The following is a 24,629-nucleotide window of genomic DNA, read 5'->3' on the forward strand; positions in this document are numbered from 1 at the left end:
CCTCACCCCTGCACCCCAACCCTCTGCCTAAGCCCCTCCCAAATTGCAAAGCCCTCATCATCAGCCCCACACCAGAGCCCTCACATTTTTGTATTATATATATATAATCGGCTTACAAGGCAGGGGTGGGGGGACGGGACTTGGACCTGTTCTGGGCACCACCAGAAATTATACAAACCTGCCACCCCTGCTATGGAGGGAAGGTAGCTTTATGTTCTAGCCAGGGAACCAGCATGTATACTGGGTGCCCCGGCCCTGACCCACCCCTAGCAAGTTCTGCCCCCCTCTCTCACTCTGAGCTGCATCAAGGACTCCAAGTCTATGGAAGGTTTGTGTCTTTCTTCATCATCCCCCAGGGAGGACTTTCCACTGCCAGGAATCCCCAACCAGGGAAACTAGTAGAATCCAGGGAGAGAATCAGGCCCTGTATCTGTATCTGTTAACTTTATGAGGGAAGTCTGGTGGAAGGTAGGGGAAGGGCTCCAGGATCAGTGTTTATGAAGATCCAAAGATTCTATCACACTGCGTAAAACTTTATGAAACGTCTAAAATTCTGCCTGGAAACAGGACATTTAGAATTCTCCTTACCTCACCAGGTCAATTGGCTGGTATTTATAAAAGACTCCATAGCTTGCCCATTCCTCACACAGGAGCTGTAAAATAAATCACAAATGAAAGCTAAAATAAGGCATCATGTAAATGTGCCATTTCTCCTTTTGTTCCAAGTTACTGCACAGTTCATTTTGTGCTCTGGTGTCGCTCTTCTTGTGGTTGCACATACCTCCATCGACCAATACATGCGTCTGCATTAAGTGTTAAAAACAAGCTTGATGGTTTGGCACACTGCATGCTACAATGATGAATTCTACTGCACTAAAAGCTCTCCAACAACAGCACTAATGGATAGATGTAAGGGGGAGGGTAATCTTGATTTTATGATTTGTTGCAAATCATACATCAGTCAAGTCTTTAGCGGAATGGATGTGAGTGTGAAGGATGGTTGTTCTTGGAGCTATGAGAGAGAGAGAGAGCAAACTAGAATAAACTAATTTGCTGTTGCTGCACTAATATTTTGCATCTGTAGAGAGGAAGTGTACTGAAGTGTCCAAGAAACTGCATTTAAGATCTTAAGAAGAACACAATGATCTTCACTAATTATTTTCAGTCAGGATTTGGGCCAAAGAAAATAAAGGTCACCATTAATGGCTCACAAAATGAAATGAAATACTCACAAAACTAGGTTCATCTGAAAGCACTCAATGTATTATATAATTTACATTGTAAACAAGACTACACTTCTGAGATTTGATTCTTCCTGACCCAGTCCAATTCTGGAGAGAGAACAAGGAGGCATTAAACTGGCTACTTGACATCCTTCTTGCCGTTCAGCACATTTTAAGGTCACTATCTTGCCACAGAATATTAGTCTTGGTACAAAAATCTCATTGATTTCTGTGAAAGTTCTTCACACAGAACCAGGAAAAATAAAGCCCTAGGTTCCTATGATCTACCTGTGAATTCCAGTACAATGATAGTCTCTCTATTTAGTTTTCTTTCTTTAGTTTGAATTAATAATATAAACAATATAACAATGATTAATCCATGCAAGCAATACCAACGAATAGGTCTGTTCTAATTGTCACCACAGTCTTCATTCAATCATTTGGCAATGGTAAAATGTCTCAAATTTAAATGCATGAGTTGATTGCTACCAACATGTTTTCTTAATTGTAACTTTTGGTAAGAAAAAAAAACCATTAAATGTAGCACAGAGAATCAGAATCAGATTAATTTAATCATCAAGTACATTCTGAAATAACAAGCAGGATTCTTTCAAAATATGCTGCTAACTGCATCTCTTTTTCCTTTGTTTTTAGTTTAATTTTAACCAACTTAGCATCCCACTTATTATCACAGGTTACTTGCATCTTGGTTCTAGACATGAGGAAGCAAGCAAGTGAGCTGTATGCTCACTTATTTCCCACTACCAGAGCATGTGGTAGGTGACTGGGCATGGATATGGGCATAGCCTGTGCCCTATCACCCGTACTTCTGGTTGGAATGGGGGTATAGGCCAGCAGCAAATTACTAACCTATCCTGCAGCACCGGGATAGCTGGGCAGGATTTGATTTGGAGGTGTGCCTCTGTATGTCAATGCCAAACAAGGCTATCCACCTGGGTGGTGCAGCTTATGCATCACTTTTACCTAAAACTGGGCTTAAAGTCAAACCCTCTCTCTGAATTAACTATTAAAAAACAGTAAGTGGAATATAAATAGCCCATGGGGGGCTGAGAATGAGGATGTGAACACTGGCCCATTTACAAAACCAAAGAGCGCTTAAACTGATTCATAGATGCAAAATAATTAAATCATAAAAACTAGCATTGCCTAATTGTTAAATAATTAATTCAATAAAAGGCTTTTAATTTGTATGTCTTAGACACAAGAATTCTAAATTAATTTCCCTTAGGTGCAGATAAACCAGTTTCAGATATTTTGTTCATATAAGAATAGGTAATGACAGGCTGATGTTTCCTAAAGTCATTAGGTTATTTGAACCATGATGTGGTGAAACCTGACATCTCAGAAGCTTACAATTCTACCATGAAATAAAATAAATAAATAAAAAAACCCAAAAGCTTTATTGGCTCTAACTGTAGCCCAAATTAGTCTCAGAAGTATTCTCCCATGTGCCTAGTCTTAGCAAAGGAGATCATACAGGGAACATTATTCTTAGAGCAGTTTTGCAGTTCTCTTACAGAGTGATTACTCAAGCCTTCAAAGCTTGCCTGCTGTAATTCACCTCTTCTCAAAATGTGTTCAAATCATTCAGAATAATTACATTTTTATTTACATAACAGATGTTTAGTCAGTAAATACTAAGTGGTTTGCTTATTTTCCTCTCTGCAACCCAAATCAATCAAAATTTATTTTTTTGAGCACAACAGTAAGAACAGTCATTTTAGGAACTGAAGGTTGAATGTCATCCTTTTATTATACACAAACATTCATGCTGATTTGCTGTTTAGATTTTTATTTTAATCTACTTTACACTAGTGATTCAGATTCTTTTGCTACATCACCAAATGTTTTGTTAGTTTGAGATCTATAGCCTGAATTTTTAAAAAGTGACTAGTGATTTTGGGCACCTTGATTTTCAGGTGCCCGAATTGCAACATTATAAAAAGGACCTGACTTGATTGGGCAGGTGCTCAGCACTTTATAAAAATCAGGTCCCTTTCAGGTGTCCTAAATTGGGCACCCAAAAAGTGAGGCACCTAAAATCACTAGACTCTTTTGCAAAAGTAGGCGATATGTCTATATATTTGTATGTTTAGTATGGTCTTCCCAAAATTTATCAGAAAGATACTGAATTAAAGAGATTTTGCATCAATGCATATTTTTCAATTTTGGAGGACACTTCAAATTGAAAGGTTTATATTTGTAGTTCAAATATAAACCTATCACACCATTTCTGCTGTTTAGCTGCATGCTATTCAGAGTGCAGCTTCAAATCAGTGATTACGAAGCATCAGTGCAATGGTGCTAAATATTTATTTCAGGGCTATTTCTCAATTCTTCATTAGTTTTGTGATAAAGATGTAAGGCCTGAGCAACTACTAAATAAGATTTGAGAGTTTCTAGAGTAATTGTTAAGAACCATGACAGTTTGCCAAAGAACTATTTAAAGGAATTGAATGTCAGCAGAGAGTAAATATTTCAGAATTTGTGGAACGAGTGAGCCTTGGAAAGGCACTGGTCAAGAAGATAATTCAAAGGCTTTGAAGAAATTTAGTCTTTTGCTCCTGCTTTTGTTTAAATAACTTGTTTTTCAGTAAGGAAAATTACACATACATGATATTTTTAACTTAAGTATAAAGGAGAAGGCAGCAGAGTGCAGAGGGCTAGTCACAGAACTAGAAGTCAGAAATTTGACTATGAATCTTGGCTCTGCCAATGACCATTCTATGCGGTCTTTGGCATATCCAAATTACCAAATGTGCCCTCTGATTTTGGGTGCCTCCATTTTGGGTGCCCAACCTGAGATGTCTTTTGTCTGATTTTCAGACATGCTGACCACCCACACTTCCCACTGACTTCATTTGGAGTTGTGGGTATGCACCAACTCTGAAAGGCAGCCTCAAGCTGTCTCCGGTTTAGAAACTCAATAACTGAGGCCCCAAACTTAGTGTCCTCTTTTGAAAACTTTCTCCTTAAGCTTTTTGTCTCAGTTTTTCTGTCTGTAAAATGGAATCCTTTCTTCACGGAAGCGTTATGAGAATTAATTTGATTATACTTGCAGAACACTATATATGTACCAAATATCATCTTGTGCAATTGTCCTCCCATAAAAGCAGCAAAGAATCCTGTGGCACCTTATAGCCCACGTCCAGACTACCCCGCCGTATCGGCGGGTTAAAATTGATTGCTCGGGGATCGATATATCGCGTCTAGTCTAGACGCGATATATCGATCCCCGAGCGCGCTTACATCGATTCCAGAATTCCATCAACCCGAACGGAGTTCCAGAATCGACACGGAGAGCCGTGGACATCGATCCCGCGCCGTCTGGACGGGTGAGTAATTCGATCTTAGATATTCAACTTCAGCTACGTTATTCACGTAGCTGAAGTTGCGTATCTAAGATCGATTTTCCTCCCCTAGTCTGGACGAGGCCATAGACTAACAGACGTTTTGAAGCATGAGCTTTCGTGGATGAATACCCACTTCGTCAGGTGCATGTAGTGGAAATTTCCAGGGGCAGGTATATATATGCAGGCAAGCTAGAGATAATGAGGTTAGTTCAATCAGGGAGGATGAGGCTCTGTTGTAGCAGTTGAGGTGTGAAAACCAAGGGAGGAGAAACTGGTTTTGTAGTTGGCAAGCCATTCACAGTCTTTGTTTAATCCTGAGCTGATGGTGGCAAATTTGCAGATGAACTGCAGCTCAGGAAAAAGGATGCGAGTGAGAAATCTACATTTTGGCAAAGAAACAGCTGGAGATTCCCATCCCCAAAGACTTTGTCTCTTGAAGGCCAGCTGTTTCAAAGAAGAGGAAAAAGAATAAAGAATGGGGAACCAATGCCCCAATTTCTCTCCCCCTTTACCTCTACTCATGGGATCGACAACACTTGAAGGACAAAGGAAGCATCATTGGACTGGGGAGGGATCCTGGCTGAAAGAACCAGCCAGTAAGACTGCTAGAACATGTGGTGAGGGAGATCCTTTGCTTTGAGTTCATGTAGCTTGTTAAATTAGGCATTAGTTATTTCTTTGTAACCAATTCTGACTTTTATGCCTCATTACTTGCAATCACTTAAAATCTATCTGTCTATAGTCAATAAACTTGCTTTATTATTTTATCTAAACCAGTGGGTGTTTGGATTGAAGTGTTTGGGAAACTTAATTTGGGATAACAGGATTTGTGCAGATCATTTTCTATTAATGAAATGATATACTTTATATGAGCTTGTGCTGTCCAGAATTGTGCTGGCAGTACAAGACACACGTTTCTGGGGAAAAGTTTGGGACTGTGAGTTTGCTGGTGTTGCCCTGCAGTATAATTCATGGGTGGCCGGTTATAGCACTCACGCAGTATAGCTGGGAGTGATTTACATACGTATGTGTGAGCAGGCCAGGAATGGTTGATCTCACAGCAAAGCAGTATAAAAGGCTCCCCAGGTTGGAGAATTGAGGGGACACAGTTGTCCATCAGTCCAGATTGTACTTAATGTCACAGCAACCTTAAGAGAAATTAAATGTAAATGCTGACACATTTCCTATGATGATGTGAAATGCACCATTATTATATAGGGTAATTTATACACATCCATTTTGGAGTAAAATTAACATTTAGAAATGCTTCTGCTATATGGCACTGACTACTTTCCATGATATTTTCTGGGAAATCTTGGCAAATGTCCAATTCCACTTCAAAAGTCCAATGTGACTTGTGAGGCTAACACTCTTGAGAACTTGCTGAATCGCATATATAACTTACTTTTCTGTCATTGAGCTCAACATTTTCACCTTCGTAGTCACCCTTTAAAAAAAGAAAAATTGCATCACCCAACAAGTCACACCCAGAGCTGTTATGCGTCTCACATACCATGTATCCTACTCTCATAATGAATCAAAAACAGAGAGGCAATTTGTTAAATAATGCTGTATTATATGGGGTCATTCCTCATGGCACACTTTGTCTTCTGTCATCAAGCACATTAAGAAAAAGTAATAAAGTTGGTCACGGAGTAAAAGGAATGAATAAGTAATAAAGGCAGCCTAAAAATGTTAAGGGAAGAATGTGGTTAGAGATAGGCCCACATTTGAGTGATATCTGGGGTTTAGTTCATGCATTATAAAAAGAGGAGACTGGCTTAAAAGGCTGACCCATATCCAAACTGTCCCAAAGCTCAGGGGTGATTAAGTCTGGGGCTTTGATTTGGGGCCATTTCTAAATATGATAAGGAATACAATTATGGAACAAATAAAATATACTCATCAGTGGCTATCAGAATCTGTCTACGTGTTTAATAAAGTACAGCAGAACATTAGCATGTACATGTAATAGAATTTATTTAATCTTTTATGAATGCTAAATAGTATCTCTATAGCAGATGCTTGTGATAAATGCCAGATACAGAAAAGGCTGGATTCTGATCTCATTCACACCAATGTAAACCAGTGGTAACCCCATTCAAGTCAATGAAGTTTTATTAGTTTTAAACCCCCTGCAAATGAGAGGAGTATGAGGTTCAAAGGGCCTTTTCCACCACGATGTTACTTCATCTTCACACTACAATCCTTTATACACTCACAGAGCAGATGCAGCAGGGGCATTAAGCACTGCTCTGTTGACATTCATGAAGCCTATACAGGAAGAGACCATCTGTAATTGTTTCAAAGCCATCCACTTCTCAGTCTCTTGGGTAAGGCTGTCAGTTAATGCTAACTGTGGTGTACCTATCAGTCCACTTTGGCATGGATAGTGATCCCCAAGTCATTTTATAAGGCCATCAAGTCAGAAAATGAAATCTTTGGGTCACTACCAACCTGATACAGATCCACACCAGGGCACTAGTGGTAAAATAAAATTCCTTACTGTCCTCTGATCCTACCAGTCCCTACTGGCACTGTACATTAAAGTATTTGGACACTTCCCCAATGGCAACCCATTATACATACAATCACTGACATTTGCTGTTTATATAGGGGGATACCAGGGGGATTTAGACTAGGAAATTAGCTACTTGGAGTCACAGATATTAATACATTTCCTCGCCATAGTGCCAGAGTCCTTGGGAGCAGAAGGTCAAAAACTAACAAAAGTTTTTAATTTGCCAAGCCACGTTAATAACTCCACTAACTTTATATTAAAGTAGCATTTGATGACCAGGGAACTAACTTGGCAGGTATCATTATTAAAAGCCAACACAGCTGACAGGTAAAGACTGTACAAGTTGTGAAAACTCATTATAAAAGCAGAGCAGGAAATTAAGCTTGTGAAACACTAAAGATGTTTGGGATGATGCCATTACCATATAACATATTAAGGATTTCTTGGTGTCAGATTTGCAGAAATGTAAAATATATTCCAAGATCACTTACATCATGCAAAGGATATGCAGCACTGTAAACTCCATTGGCAAGCAGACTGGTGATTCCTTGAAAGGCAAAGAATAATAGCGATGTACAATTTTAAATTTGGACAGTCTCAAGTTAACATCCAACGTTTCTTAAGAATTTCTTCAAAATAGCATTCATTTGGTTAGCTAATAAAGCTTCTGCCATCTAATTCCTCTCCATATAGTTTCATTTTCATTCATACAGATCATTAAACAGGATTCATTTTACAAAATGGAAAACTGCAGAGAGTAAGAGGAAGTCATATATTTGAGAGTGAAGAATTAGGAGACAATGACTTGAAATCAGTCATTACAATAAATGACATTCTCTGAAAAGTCAGTCTGATTTGAAGAGCAAGGCTGCAGATTTTAAAGCCAAAAGCTGGATTGAAAGAAGAATATGGCTGGATTGATTGTGTAAGGGAACATACCTACTAGGGTTGCCAACAGTTTCTTATTACAAGGGACGTCCCTTATTTTTAAATCTTTGTACAAGAAGATCGGGAGTTTCTGAGTGCTGCAAAAGGCAGCAAGAAATACCCCTGGGAAATGTAGGTGAGTACTGCTTATTAATAGTATTAATACTACTACTACTATCAGGAAGAGGGGCAGGGAAGGGGTGCTAAGAAAACAAGTTCTTTACTTTTGAAATACAAAGTTAGCAACCCTAATACATACGCACTCATCATACACTCAAAGTTTTTCAGATTGGTTAGCAAAGTTGTAGGGAAAGTCTTTGCAAAGACCTTGGCATAATACTTACCATATTTACCACATTTCCATCTTTTATTTAAAAGGGTAGTTTTCGTCTTTCTTCCCTCTCCTGTCCCTGTTTACACATTTGTCTATTAGTTACATGCATGAGCCTTAAAGCAGTTAATGCTGCATCTGTAATGTGTGTGGGGTGAGGGAGTTCTGTGGAGTTTATTCTCTGCCTTGTGGAGAGTGATCTCATTCCTTAACTTTGGGATAAATTAAGAGAAGTGAGGACGTAACAGGAGAAGTTATACATATAGTTAGAATTGTGCAATGGGTGAAGAATGCACTTAGAAATCTCATCTTGCTACAGAATTCCAAAGATTGCTTAGTAGGACACTGATCCTTGGAGGCTATGGTATATAATTTCTATATACTGTAAGTTTTATTATAGCTGTTGGCATTAATATAGCTACTGCCAAATATGGAGTTTCTACAAGTGTTTGAATGGGTCTCGTTACCCACTGAAGATATGTTTGGTGACTCTGCTATCTAATCTTGAACGATGACTTTTAAGATCACATCCTCAGTTGGTGTAAATTAACATTGCTCCATTGATTTCAACAGAGCTGATGATCACTTGATCAAAATTGGGTCAGTGTGTATAATAAGAGTTTAAGAATATTACAAAGAGAAAACACTCCCCCCCCAACATATTGTGGTGTGTTCTGTCTAGACAATTGTTTATTGATCCCTTACTGACATAACAGCATGGATCTGGATGTAGAGAAATATAGGGTATGTTTACATGAGTAGTTCTCATACAATGGAGCAGGCCTCCCAAGGAAGGCATGGGAATGTGCCAATGGAGGAGCAAACTGTGTGCTTTTTTTTCTTTTTTTTTTTTAAATAAGAGCTTTGGCTCTCAGCCCCGGGTGGCTGGGGCTCATGCAGAAAGGCCATGCACACCCGGGAGACAGGGATAAAGGGTACAGCTGGAGCCCCACCACTTAGGCTTGGCTCTCCTTCTCTCCCGGCCCCATCCATCATCTGGAGGTGGCGGGGCTCTGGCTATCAGCCCTGAAGTGGCAGCAGCAGCGCAGAAATAAGGGTAAGTCTAATGTGAAAAGTGATATTGATGATCACATGGTCTCTCTTACTTCTGTGCTGCTGCTGGCACAGCGCTGCCTTCAGAGCTGGGTGTCCAACCAGCAGTCACTACTCTTTGCTCTGCCTTCAGTGCTGGGTGGTGGTATATATGCTTGGGGGGGCGGGGAATAAACAACTACAGACACAAAGAAGGGGGCCTGATCAAATAAATTTGAGAACCACTGGTCTACACTATCATGTGGTCACAGCCTCTGACACATGCCCAGACACCCTTACCATCCATGGACATGGATATACTCTTCAATGTCGATATATCCTAAGAGCACGAACCAATGAAAGGTGTGTTTTTTGGCACTGTGGGCATTTTTATAAGCTCATTGAGGCCCTGATCTACAAGGCATTAAGTGACTGCTGGATAAGTTGCTGGGTGTCCTCAACCCTCAAGAGGTGCTCAGAACCTTTCAAGGTCATGCTTTAAAAAAAAATCCTACGAAGACTGCACAGTTATCAAGCAGTAAGAATTACCTGCAGGTTTCACACTGCCTTCAGTTAGAAATGGGTAGCAGGCAGGTAATGCTCAGCCCTAGTGATTGCACTGCTGAAGATTTAAGCACCCCACCTACTATATATGGACATGAAAAGTTTTGGACTACAATTTGCAGTTTCACAAGTATGCACTAATAAACAGCAAAGACTAGAGAGTGTTCACTGGGCAGCTTTGTTATTTCTACTTGGCAGCAAAGTTCAGAGGAAAGCACTTCCAATATATCCCAGAGTTACTAGTATTTGTTTAAATCTGTTCCAAAACTTTCTTTGATAATTACCAAACATACAAGGTCAGATGGAACCACACTGATTTACACCCACTGATTACATGGCCCAATCACCTCTTTATCTCATGCACTGTGTGTGGTTTTTCCATGCTCACATCTGGTGAAGGTGGTAGAAGGAAGGGGACCCAAAAGTGTAACATCTTTTTCCTCATTCAGGTAATTGTTAATGTGGTTCCTGTTTCTGACCAGGAAAGCAAGCAAGCAAGCAGCCAACTCTAAGACAAGATTCCACATTGAGCTGTGGGACTTTCCCCTGCCACAGTGCAAGTTCATTATTTTGGCTATGAAACTGATCCAGCAGGAGCTTTGAGAAAGGGAGGCCACTCCTGAATTTGAATTTCTCATGTTACAGGAACAGTGTCTGGTTGCACCCAAAGTAATCTTAAGGCATATATGGACTCGCCACCTGTACACTGTAGGTTGGGACTTACATTGCAAAGTCAGAGTATACAAAGCACTTCTGTCTTAACCATCCCTCCATTATTTGATGGATTTCTTAACAGCATTTCTGTCAATATTTGTTCAGAGCTACCTGTAATTCAAGTTTCCATACTTGTATTTAACTACCTGTGGACAAATGAATATTTTAACAGTTGTCAGTTTTTCCTTTTGATTTGTTTCTTCCATGGGATATCAGGTGTGGAGATGACTGGACTTGAGGAAATTTAGTTTTTGCCACATATGATTTGGTTTATTATGAGCTATTTATTCACTTCAGTGCCATAGTTTAGTGGATCCCTGCTTTTCATAATCAGTGTTAAAGAGACTATAAAACAGCTGAAGAGGGGATACATGGTCAGCAGGTCTTTATCAGGGTGACCTGATTTTTATTTCTTCCTGTTTAGTGAATTTAACGGTTGGATCAGTTCTGAAGGCTAAAATCCACCATCCATAGGCAGCAGTAGTGTAAGCTTCCCCATATTACTCTTCCACTTTGTTACAGAGACTACCTCTACCTCTAGTGATGAGGGATTAATCTAGTCCCCAGGCCCACTCCCATACGTGGCCGGTCTGCTGAGTTAGTGAAGAATGTTTTGAAGACTTGTCAACTGAGATCATTTCACACAAGCCTTTAAAGAGCTATCAGATGAAAACAATTTTAGGTGACTATTGAAATAAACTGGAATTATGTGGCTGGATCTAGACTGCGATCCTGAAGCCGCTGAAGTCCATGGCAACATTCTCATTGATTTCAATGTGGATATGACTGAAACCCTAGCGTTCAAGAAATGACCACACATTATAAGTTGCAGGGCCATATCTTAGTGTTTTATACTGCCATCCAGTCCCTTTGTGAATGACCTCTTTGTGCCTCAAAATATTAATTTTGCTTTACAATTTACTTAAAGATCAGACCATAAAATTGGTTTACAGCAATGAATCTAAATCTTTACAGATGAAAAATGTTCCTGACTAAACATAAATCATAAACACAATAACTAAGCTAAATGAACTTAAATCAAAATATGGAGGATAAAAACAAAAACAAACGAACAAACCATCCCTTCAGTTGCAATTTGCAAACATTTGTGACACCTCAAAAAGATGTTGAACTCAAACCTACATAAAGTTCCTTACCCATGCTATACTTGGCTTTGGTACATGTTGTTCTTTTCAGTATTTCATAAACCTGTATTAGCAAGATGGAAGAAAAGAAAACATAACTTGAGATACTGCCATTGAACATCAAGATGTTCTGTGTAAACGAATCTTTTTCAGAGTACAACCCAAATAAAAGTTTTTGGCACAAATGAGCTGTTGATCACAGCTAGTAAATTAATGTTCTCTATTAAAAGCTTGATATTATTATGTTTTAAGGAATGTTGTTGTTTTCATACACAATATCTGTAGAAAGGGAAAAAAAGCTTGATGACTAAACTGTCAGTTAGCAAGATATGTGATTATTTGTTTGAGGGGAAGTGGGTTAGATTTAACTGTTCACTATGATAGTGATGCTATTCATAGACACTATAGGAAATACATAGATGCCAGATTAAAGATCTTTTCCTACAAGCATCTTGTATGTTACTAAACTGGCATATAGCGTTAGATCCTCAACTGGTGTAAACTGACATAGCTTCATTGACTAAAATGGAGCTGTGCATATTTTACCACCTGAGGATCTGGCCCATTAGATCTAGGCAAAGCTCTAAAACCTCACCATTTTGTCAATCACTGAGTTACATAATAAAATAACTTGACACTAAAATTTCCTAGGCATTATGACTTTAGTGCCAAAAATGGCATTTTTTTATTATTTAATTTATTGTTGAACATGTTTGCATGTTCCACCAGGCAGCCTGAGTGGCTGAATACTCATCCCTGTTTCAGTAAAGAGTTGTGCTCTCATACAATGAAGCACATATTGGACCTGGAGGGAGGCTAGGGGAAATTCTTTTGTAATTAAAAATGAATGAAGTAATAAATGAACTCTGTGAGGGACAGCACCCTACTCCCCTTTACCCTGTCCAGTCAGGAGAACCATAAAGTGGTTTCTTCAGGATGCTGGCCTGCTCTCGCTCCTCTACACCATTCCCCAGCCTAGGGCACCATCATGCAATTTCCTTTTCCTCTTGAACTGAGTGGGCAGGTGGATATATGGGACATTCCTCTCTTCTTTCAAGGCAGGTGGTAGCCGAGGGTGCTGTTGACCTTCTTAAAGATATTCGAGAGGGCCAATTAATGTTTATAACTTGATAGTGCAGCCACATTTATAAGTCAGTGCTTTGAGAGAGTGCACCAGTTTCAGAAGTGTAATGCTGAAGGACTCTACCACACAGACCTGGATGGAGCCAAAAGAATCTTTGAGATCTATTTAGTGAAGAATTTACATACTAAGGATGCCCAAGTATACTCTGGCACTGTAAATTACATGCCTATTCATATAAACATTCAAAGGGTTAATTTTGGATGTCTTTGCTTCTATCTTATGAGGTACATATATGACTCCACCACAGAATGTGAATGCCTCATAATTGTGGGTGGATTTTATCCTTGCAACATTGAAGTGAGGTAAGAAAATATTATCCTCATTTTACAGATTGAGAACTGAGACACTGAGTAGACTAAGCAACTTGCCTAAGTTCATACAGGAAACCTGTAGTTGAACTGAAAATTGAATTGCAGTCTCTTGAAGCCCAGTCAAGTTCCCTATCCACTAGGCCAACCTTCCTCCCATCTTGAGACACATGCATTAGCTTCTCAAGGGACTGCTTGATCATATTCCCTTCATCTTTGTTCCCTGCCCAAACCTTTTATCTCCTCTCTTTGCTCTTTTCTTAATTTAGGGCTATATTGTGACTACTCCTCCCTCATGCCTTACCCTGACACAGCCAAGGGGCATGTCTGTGTGTGAGGATTCCCTTGCCGTTATACAGCTGTGTAAGGGCTACCTGAATTGTAGTGTCTGGGGATGCTCAGGGTTTATACAGCAGATGAGCAAAGAAACAAGTTGGCAGGAAGTTAGAGGCGCCCCAGAGGAATCATTCCTTTATTATTATTTGCCCCTAAAGGTCCCAGATGAGATTGGGGACCCCATTATTATTTTCTGTATTTTTGTAGTGCCAGAACTCCATTGTGAAAACATGGCAAGAGACACCCTGCCCAGAAGAGCTTACAAACTAAATGGACAAGACAGACAGAAGATAGGAGGAAATCCAGTCACAGAAAGATAAAATTACCTGCTCATGGTGACATCATAGGTCAGGAACAGAGCCTGTAATGCAACCCAGGTTTCCTGACTCCACAGCCAGTACCCTATCCACTAGACTACATTACCTCTGACATGCCTACAGCACAATCTAGTCCTTAGATTGTAAATGTTCTGGGGGCAGGGACTATTTTTATTTTCATTGCACATCTCTGGCACAAAACAATTAATAAATAATAATAGCTCTTCAGAAGAGCTCTGTGTAAGCTTGAAAGCTTGGCTTTCTCACCAACAGACGTTTGTCCAATCGATGGTATTACCTCACTAAACTTGTCTCTCTATGGCACTTCTACATACAGAGCATTAAGTCCTGCAATGGAGTTGCAGGGATGTAAATTAGGGCAAATTTATAAAATGCTGTACAAGCAGTAGAAGAGGGAGTGTGTCTAGTGAAGAGAACACCAGCTCTGAAGGCAGAATCTGTATTCTATTCCTGGCTCTGAACCAATTCACTGTATACTTTGGGCAAGTCACTTCACTCCCAAATGCTTCCGTTTCACCGTCTGTAAAATGGGGGCGGGGGGTAATGATACTGACTTCCTTTGTAAAGAACGCTGTGGATGAAAGATTCTATACACCTGCTAAATATTATTAGAGTTCTGAAAATCTACCCTAGCACTGCCTAAAGTGCACCATAGAAGTGAATGTCACAAGTTAATATAATAAAGGGAAATGGTCGTTCAGACAATAACTCTGATTGAAATTCAGTGACTTCTGTCTCTGTTAAGCTTGGTTTAATGCCATTTTTGTTGTTGTTAAATACAGATATTATTTTAAAAGTTAGGAGATGTAAATTCCCTTCATAGCCCAATGCTGCTTTAAAAATATCCAACTGTGCCAGTAATACATTGCTCTTAGATAACGTTTTCCATCAGTAAATCTCAAAGCTCTTTACAAAGTATGTCAGTAGCCTCACTTTACAAATAGGGGAATATAGGCATAGGAAGTGGAAGTGACTTGCCCAATGTTATCCAGCAGACTCATGGCAGAGCCAGGAAAGGCATCCAGATCTTCTGAGTCCCAGTCTGGTGCTCTATCCATTAGTCCATGGCGTGTCCCAGAATTATTGAGATTCTAAGGTATATCTACACATTTGATGGCGTATAAAGTACAAACACTGCAAGCAAAGTGAGCATGTGTATAAACAGCAGTGTAAATGGTGAGGCACAGCTTAGGCAAGCAGAGTAGAGTACCCAAAATACCTGAACCCCCAGTGAATGTAGCCTACGCTGCTCTCTACACACCTAGACAGCACTTACCATGTCTACGCTGCTATTTTTAGCAGTGTAGTGTCCCACTGCCTCCCTGCTGCCAGAGACTTTCCCAGTTGCAGTGAAAGGCTCTGGCAATATTGAAAGGCTCTGGCAGGTGGAAAGCAGTGAGGAAAGACACCTCATTGCCTCCCTGTTGCCAGAGTCTTTCACTGCTGCATGTAGCTACACGCTGCAGAGAGAAGTGTGGACACACTCTGCCTTTCATAGCGGCATGTTTCTACACATGTAGTGCCTGAACTCTACACACCACCATAAGTGTAGGCAAAGCCTAATAGAATCAAAACTGAGTTGTGCAAAAGAAGGCATACTGTTAATCCCAAACAGTATTTAGCAGCCACGCTAGAACTGTGCCCTGGAAATGCTTCATTTTGTTATTTAAATAATTTCTGCCATTGACAATTAGTGGCATTTGGTACTGGGAGTTTGGATTAAAACTAGCAAAGGAGCACCTGAAATCCACATAATTGTGGGAATAACCCTGCTGTAAATTATTTTAAAATACAATACTTACTATCGTGCTTCTAGTTTTGCTGTCAAAAAAGGACTCTTTGTCAGACAAATCAAATCTGTCAAAACATTAGAAAGGAAAGAAAAAAAAAGAATGCTCATTAGGTAAAAAGCTGCCTATAATTTTCTACACTTGGTGACCTCTTCTCATTTATCCTGGGGATACTGCTAAGCAGTAATGTTTACTGCTTATGATGAATGTTATTATCAATGAATAAACATAAAATGAGTCTAATCTAATATCCATTCTAAAAGAAATGCCCATCCCAAATTCCCCAGTTTAGGGGGTTTGGCAACAGGTTTCATTGGTTTTATAGATTCATAGATTTTTAAGGCCACAAGGGACCGTTATGATCATCTACTCTGACTTCTTGCATAACACTGACCTAGCATTTCACTTAGTGATTTTTTTGATCTAGCCAAGAGTTCTTTTGTTAATTACACTGGCCCAGCTTTTGCCTCCTTTATTCCATAATTATTCTAAAAGTAGTTTCATTGGAAAAAAAAAAGTGAGACCAGAGAAGTGTAAGATCCTTCTCAAACCAAGTGCAAGTTACTAAATATGACCCTTTGTGATACTCAGGCATCCGATTATTTTATTGGATGAACATCCCTCATGCTATAAATTCACATATCAGGTCAATTCTACAAATCTGGACATATAGCAAACTTTGCAAATATGTCATTTACATGCACCCATATTCTGCCTGATACCATCCTACTGCACAGCTCCCTTTCATGTTCTGTGTCCACTAAAGGTAAAAAATAAATGTCTTTGGTGGAGATGCTGTGCCCAAAGACTATTATTTGCTCTGGGGAATTGTGTTTGGGTATACATGTAAACCATGCCTCTTCTCCCAGAGCCACATCCTCTTAAAACCTCTCTGCTCCTGGGATGAGACACCAGGAGGGCCTGTAGAACGGTCTTGCCAGAGGTTTCCAGAGGAGACAAAACTTTTGCCAGCCTCTGCTTTTTCCTGATATGCATATATACACAATTTCAATTATTCTTGAGATCTCATAATGGGCCCAAACCTGTTCCTGTGGAAATCAATAGCAAAACTCCCACTGACTTCTAGGAGAGCCAAATCAAGCCCTCTTCTTGTAGATGGTACACAATAAATGTATTACCTGCCCATATACTATTAAGGAGGCTATCAGTTATGTTTATCAAACCACACTCCCATCTATAAATCGTACCGAACACTTTATTTTTGCAGTGAAAAGGACCATAGTAAAACCATAAGTATTATGATACACATTAATCTTTGTAGTCAAAAAGGCATATTTGTTACTTTGGTCAGGAGGGGTGCTATATACACTATATGACAGCTAAAATGAACGCAAATGCCACACAGAGATTCTTAAAAAGCCCAATTCCTGCACAGTGAACTAGATAAGATTTAACTTATTATGAAAAGGTAAAGTGACCATTTTAATGATCACTTCGGCAATATCAGTGCTGATGCCCATTTTTCTATTAACTTATTCATGCCTGTGTCTCAAGTGGTATTACAAAGGCTTGATCCTGTTGATGCAAGCAGTTAATTTAGATGAAGCTTTCACTTACAAGTGTTGTTTCTCCCGGGAGAAGGGATAAGAGAGGCGTTTCACTGTCTCTGGTTTGTGTTCTGCTACTTTTGGCTGGATAGGTTCTGTTATTTTTTGAATTACAGAATTAATTTTTTTCAAAAGACCATGGGCTTGATTTATCTGATACACCTGAGAAGAAGGAAATGAACAATTAATACTGTATTGCTATCAAATTATTAATAAAAGATTCTGAAGTATAAGGAATAAAACCATCTTTTAAATAAATACACTCAAATAAACTAATAAGGAGCAGCGTGCTATTGCTCTACCTTCTTTAAAAGGTTGAGAAACAGATGGAAGAAAGGGGCAAATTGAGGCAAACTCAGTCCAATTATTCCCTAAGAGTCAAATCCTGCCCCTTATTTATTCCAAAGGATAAGGCTGACTGCTTCAGGGAGCTAAAACCATAGAACTACTCTGTGGCCACTACAGCAGCTTAAAGGTTGAAGTAACTTCTGTGGCCATCATAAGCCGCTCTGTGGGGTGAGAGCAAGGACTGGAAGATCCACATAGCAATGGATTCCTTCTCCCAAGAACTGAGTGTAACCACATCAGGAGCATACTTCTGACCTCCAGGGTGCCCAGGGAAGCTTGCATGTGAATGCTCTGCATCACAGGCTTTTAGCATCCCACCCCTTCTATGTAATGGAACCACAGTGGATCTACTTTTCACCAGTGCAGTAAGGGCAATTTGGGCCTATGGTACCAAACAAGTGCCAAAGTTATACAGGAATTGTATTAGAAGATTAAAAAAAAAAAAAGAATAAACTTCACAGCCTGAGCCACTAAGTTCTGCTCTAAAGCCAGATACAAATTACCTGAGGTGTCTAGATGAAGGGGTTTGGTTTGAGCTCATTTCTAGGTGCAGCCAAGTGAAAATTCATTCCTCATTTCTGCTAGGTACAGGCAATAATTGGACTATGGCCTGAAAGCTTAGAAACCTCTCACTCACTCTCTTGACAAAAATGCCCTTTCCTATGTGATACTATTGCTCCAAGGAGCTTAATGGCCTTAACAAAAGAGGAAACATAATTAAAGTAAATAAAGCGATAAGTGGGCTAGGATGCCACTAATTCAATATTTAAACCAAAAGTTTAAATTCAGTTTTACTTGCAATAAATTACTTTGGGTTTTGAGGCTGTCTCTTGTTCCATTAGAGACTTCTTTCTCTGCAGTGTCTGGAACCGGCACTTAAGATATCATTAAATATTAATCCACCTCTAAGTTATGTTCACTGAATAGTACAGCTTCATATAAAAGATTATTTAAATTTTGGTCTCTGGAGAAAAGACACTATCACTTTTATAATGATACTTCAAATATTCCAAAGGGTAATTTATTCTAAGCTAATTTAGTTCCAGATCCTGCAAACACTTACATGCATGATTAACTTTATGCACACGAGTAGTCTCTGAGCTCAATGGAATTATTTGCATGCAAAATGCTACTCCCACATGTGTGTTCAGGATTGGGGCTTTGCTGGAGTAAGAAAAAATAAATATTCCACACAGTGTATATTTAAGAGTGCATTATCAGCTGCAATCTACCATTCCAAAATGTACTGAAGGTATGAAATACTGTACAAACTCATTTGTATCATGTGAAGAATAAGACCAGGAGCTAGGAACTCTTGATTTCTGTTCCCAGTTATGAACAGGATTCTTTCTGTAGCATTAGGCAAGTTAATTAGGCATTCCTCCTCAATTTCCTTATGTGTAAAAGGCAAATAGGAATACTTATCTCCCTCGCAAAGTTGTTGTGAGGATTAGTTAATGCTTGTAAAGTGCTGTGAGGATGAAAAGCTCTATATAAGTGTTGTGTGTACATTCTGTGTGTATGTGGAGGTATGATTCTTGGAGAAAAAGAAAATGATCACGAACCTTTTTTGTGGGCATCTTGAGTTTCAGAAATTCTGCCTCCCGGCACAAAACATTCCAAGGTGCATGTATTTTTACAAATCCAACCCCATGTATTTTAGTCTAAAAAAGGAAGGGACAGACAATAATTCAGATGAAATCAAATAAGATGCTATTTTTCTTCCAGTTTCATACACACTGAGGAATCAAGTAGTCCACAACAGACAACATTATAAATCTCATCTGTTTAAAACAAAACTGGGAAACAACTGCTTCTAAATACCAACAATATTATCATTGAATAAATCATCTGATTTACTGTCCACAAGGTGCTCAAACCACAAACAAGAAACACCATTGTACTCCAACAAAATAATTATCCCAAGGTAGAATAATTATTTTATTTTAAATTGATAAAGTAAGAGTTGTTTGGAAAATAAAAGGTATTTGCTATGGACAAGGAAAATATACCCAGTCACTCACATTTGAATTAGACAAGAGTATGTCTACACTGCAATTAAAAATGCACAGCTGGCTCATGCCAGCTGACTTGGATTTCAGGGCTCACAGGCTAAGGGACTTTAACTGTGATGTATGTGTTTGGGCTCATAGCAGGGCTGGGCTGGATTCTAGGACACGGCGAGGTGGTGGGGTTGAAGACATACCCAAAAGGGCCTGATCCTATGAAGTTTGAGCATCTTGTGCAAGATGTTAAATGGATTGATGTAAATGGAGTTGAGGATAGTCAGCAGCGTCTCACAGCATATGCTCAGAATCTCTAAGGATCAGAATGACAGTCTTCTTGTAAGAAAGAGGCAAAAATGCTTCATCTGCAGAGCTGTTGTATACATCTGAGCTTAAATGGTAAACTTTTATATTAATACTACAGAAAGATTTATAGGAAAATATCCAATTTCTTCATACATTGGTCCAGATTCTTCCCTGCATTAGGGCCACTTTGTACTGCATGGCTGACATGTAGCTGTCCTAAAGCCAGCATAGCTGACTATGTGAAGAGGCAGAGAGTTGGTGTAATGGTTCCTATAACAATCCTGCCCCCCACCCTTCAAATGCTAGTGTACAGGGATGGGGTTGGCTGTCCCTGCTCAATCATGCAGAGTTGGGGTTCATTCATCTTTTCTATTATACAACTTATTTTTAACAAACACATTTGCTCTCAGTGGCTTGTTCCTCACTACCCCCAGTAGTGACTCAGCTGCTGAGAAAGTTCATGCTTGCAGCTTCTGAGCTGCATGTACTCAGTGCAGTATGTAATTCCAAAGTGGAACAGACAGGACATGCCAATGCATTTCACAAGAGCAGACTGGTGACATTTGATTTGAGGCACACTACTAAGCTTCAAAATCAGCAGTTAGCATTAAGAGGAAGCCATGGAGCTCATTAACACATACAGACCACAGGAATTGCTCCCATCTATTTTCTGCCTTCCTTTGGCAGCCAAGTTTACAAGTAATATTTGGGTTTTCAGATATTTTTGTATTCTGTGACCTAAAAGCTGCAGAGAAGATTTGACTTCCTTATTGAAGTACCTACTTGCCTCATCTCTGGCCTGCACATAAACGGAGGAGCTTTCACATGAACAGCTGTGTTAGCTATGTGCAAAGGCAACTAAGTCTGCTGAGAATTTTAAAGCCAGTAGTACAGGTATTTGAAGAACAGGAATCTTCAAAAGTATGACCATCTCTCTTGTAACAATGAAAGCAAGGAAGAACCTGGGGTGATTCCATGCTTTCAAAAGTATATACTCACAAAGATGACAGATAACAGCATTGGGCCTTTTTGTTCCCATGCGCAGTGGAAGTGCTGGAAACTCCAAATATGCATGAGGAAAAAAACATCTTCCTCCTCCTTCCCCACAAAAATATTGTCTAGATGCCATCATGCCACTGAAAAGGGGAACCTTAGGAAGGTGTGCAACTAGCAAAAGTAGAGTGCCTTGTCCGATTCCTGTGCTTGTCATCCTCAGCCATGTGCGGTAGAGATTTTCCAACACCTACAGCCACCCATGATTCTTCAGGCCCTTGTCAGATGCACATTTAAATGTACATTATATTGTGATAGTGGTTTTCTCCCCTTACCATTTCAAAGCACTAAAGTGAATGGTTCTTATCACTGATCAGATCAACAGGCTATTCCGTTTAAACTGAGGTATAGCTTTAAACAGCAAAAGACTTCAATCTTTCTGGCTTTATCTTTCCATTCTCGCTGCTGTACTTGCTTATGCAAGTATAAAAGCTTGTTTTCAGCTTGCAGTACTCTGCACCAGCTTTCTGGAAATACATTATTCAGGGGATATAAATAGTTGCCATCCTCCAATGTGTCATAGATTCAAAAACATTTATGAGTTAACTTCACAGAAGAAAGTTTAAGCAACTTAATATAGGTCTTCCTTTTAACAAATGCTCACTTTTACTAGTATTAAAAATCTGCAGTGTGACTTCATGGTTCTCCCAATAATGCCTTTCAGACTCAAGCAAGTAGCTGCAAGCCTTTTGCCTTACACTCAAGCTTTGGACATGAAAGTTGATGTAGATCCCTGTGGCTCTCATCTCTGTACATTTCTTTTCTGTTTTGATATCTTGTATTGAGAGGACAGTGTCCCTCAGGACGGGTATGCATGATGTCCTAGTTTGAACTCAAAGACCTTCAACATTATTTAAAGCAGTACATGTCAGAGGTGAGGACACCCCGCCGTGTAAACTATTTTAATTGCATGACTTGGCACAACAAGATTGCCAATCTACTATGGTAGTTTGCAAATTAGATGGAAGGCTCTTGTTACTTATATTTGGGAATATAGAACCTGAATGGAAACTCATTTCACTTTTCCAGGGTTTGTCCTATCTGTACATTCATGAATGTTTAATGGATATATTGAGGATTTTTTAATGAGCAGATCAGAGATTTAAGACTCAGCTCTTAGATCTTGTAAATAAAACTTACAAAATGTTTACCTTCTCCCTCTGCAACCTCAGGCATATTGACTGGATCAGTTAATTAAAACATAGTCACTTCCTTTGAAATGAATCTGACCATGGCTATTTCTGCTAATCACACTGGCAGCAGATCACATACACCCCCAATCATTTTACATAGTCAAACAGTCTTTTAATAGAACACATTGTTTCTGCTGTGCAGGTGAAAGGAGTTATATACAGCATCACTGATCTCTAATAACAGTGGAAAGATGAAATAAGATCTGAAATCTGCACTTAATCTAGCACTTAATCTAGACCATTTACAAGGCCCCCATGAACAGATTTCATTCCTTTGGAGGCTAAACTGAAATGTGACAATTTCAGTGTAACTAGCTCTTTTTCAAACAGATTGGAATTACAAGTGGGCCCAATCCAGAGAATTTAGATGCAGTTTGGGTATTGACCAAAGTTCAAAGGGTGTTTGAAGCTGGAGTTTTTTTTCACGCTCAGTTTTAGCTGTAATATTAACGTGTCAGTGACTTCTGTTTTAACAAAGGATACACCATAACATGAACTTTCAAGAGATGGTCCTAAAATGAGAAACTTCAGATTTATGTCAATATTTTAAACACAGCAATAGAAAGTTGTTCAATCTAAGGGTTAGGTCAAATTCACATCTCGATTTAGAACAGTCCAAAAAGTTCAGGGGTGTTCATATCTCAGGGTCTGATGTGGGTCCATCTTAAGGACTTTCAAAAAGTCTCTTAAAATACAGATTTTTAAAAAATTCTACATATTTTAACAAGGAGGCTAATTATGAAGAGTACCATGTAGATCAGTTAATCACTTTTAGCAATTCCATGACAATTTCCACCCCAATGTCTATATTAATGTATTTGCTGTTTTAAAAGCCCATGATGTTCAGAAGCCCAACTCTGAGATGTATTAAATATTGTAATGATTGACACTGGTCACCTCTTCTATACCTTCTGTCCTCCTCCACTCCACTTTTGTCCTCAGTTCCTCTCCAACAGGGGGGAGAAAGCTATGGCCAGGACAAACTCATAAGAGGGGTACAATTGGAGGGAAATACTGAGTTTCTGAGGGAGAGAAGGCAGGATTTGCAGGCCTTGGATAGGAGAAAGGGCTCTCCAAATTATATGGATATCCTGAGATCTGCGGAGAAAACTTACATACGTCTGATCTGGCCATCTGCAAAGATGTCCGACATTCACTGATGGCTGGCCCTTCTATGGTACTCCCCTGGCTTCTCTCTTTCCCCAGCAGTAGGACTCCCTCAGGAACTATGTCTCCCTGCCACCTTGTTGCTTATCACCCCACACTATCTCTCAGGGGTGGGAGGGGAGGCGTGTCATAGACAATAAGAGACATGTCCTAGGGGGTGGTGCTTAATATTAATAGGGTCAGAACTCATTTCCATGGGAATTTCTCAACTGGTTTGTTTTGGGACAATGCTACATAAAGACTTCTCCGTATCACTGTCTGGTCACCCTCCCACCCCTACCCACAGAAACCTGTAGCATCTGCATGGAAGGCCTTGTGTGGACTAAGTGAGAGGAGAGTGTGTGAACAACCAAGGGGATTCCATTCATTTCAGCCCCTCCACACCATGAGAGGCTATATATGCTACTGTCCTGAATGTGTTCACAGTATATTTGTTTGTTTAGGCCATGAAGTTGATTGATACTATGAACATTATATATAATATGAATACCTGAGAGAATTTAAATATTACTACTGAGCATATAGAGTAACATTTTCCCAGTGGTTTCAAAATGTGCTATCAGTTTGTGTTATATTACATTTATGAAGAAGCAAAAGTTATATCCTATTATGCTAAGACAAAAATTGAGGTAATGTGTACTCTTCTCACAACTACTAGGGTTTATTCATTACTGATCTCATCGACATATCAGGCTCTTTGGGGCTGTTGATACCCATCTTAGTTTAGTGCAGACTTCAGGCAGTTAAGATCTAGAAGCAATCCAGAGGATTCAGGGGGCCTGGGGCAAAATAATTTCGGGGGCCCCTTCCATAAAAAAAGTTGCAATACTATAGAATACTATATTTTCATGGGGGCCCCTGCAGGGCCTGGGGCAAATTGCCCCACTTGCACCCCCCCCGGACGGCCCTCTCTAGATGTATAGTAAGTTGCATATTCGTATCAGATAAGACAGTTCTAGAAGTGCTCCAGTTTTTTCTTCACTAATTGCTCAGAGTACTTCAATTCCTGGATGATGAAAATGTCATGAGAAGCCTGCATCACGTTTTTTTCTTGAGAAATTAAAATATGAATTTAAAAAAAGTTAAAAAACCTTCACTTCAGAAACTGTCTCTTATATACTGGGAGATCAACTACACTAGGGGCTGACACTTAGTTGCTAAGATGACCGGTATGAAAGGGAATTGAGGGTGCTACAAAAAATAAAGGTTAATACTGGGAGGCCATGAGCATCTGTAACTCC

The 24,629-nt window shown here is 39.5% G+C and overlaps 1 protein-coding gene and 1 long non-coding RNA gene across 3 annotated transcripts in view; one reads left to right on the top strand and one right to left on the bottom strand.

Annotated features, from left to right (window-relative positions):
• The window catches only part of ANO1 (anoctamin 1), a 136,548-nt gene that overhangs the window by 44,798 nt on the left and 67,121 nt on the right, over positions 1-24,629 (bottom strand). Inside the window, exons 5-11 of the mRNA XM_030560115.1 lie at positions 19,229-19,327; positions 17,326-17,477; positions 15,760-15,814; positions 11,844-11,895; positions 7,610-7,665; positions 6,003-6,044; positions 589-653 (exon numbers count right to left, since the gene is read on the bottom strand). Coding sequence (XP_030415975.1) covers positions 589-653; positions 6,003-6,044; positions 7,610-7,665; positions 11,844-11,895; positions 15,760-15,814; positions 17,326-17,477; positions 19,229-19,327 — 521 coding nt within the window. The remainder of the gene's footprint in view (positions 1-588; positions 654-6,002; positions 6,045-7,609; positions 7,666-11,843; positions 11,896-15,759; positions 15,815-17,325; positions 17,478-19,228; positions 19,328-24,629) is intronic.
• LOC115650335 overlaps positions 8,121-24,629 on the top strand; it is a 32,128-nt gene continuing 15,619 nt past the window's right edge. For both annotated transcript variants that reach the window (XR_004000068.1, XR_004000069.1), the window contains exon 1: positions 8,121-8,181. This is a non-coding gene — a long non-coding RNA (uncharacterized LOC115650335). The remainder of the gene's footprint in view (positions 8,182-24,629) is intronic.

The sequence above is a fragment of the Gopherus evgoodei genome, chromosome 4, assembly GCF_007399415.2.
Source record: "Gopherus evgoodei ecotype Sinaloan lineage chromosome 4, rGopEvg1_v1.p, whole genome shotgun sequence".
Lineage (NCBI taxonomy): Eukaryota > Metazoa > Chordata > Testudines > Testudinidae > Gopherus > Gopherus evgoodei.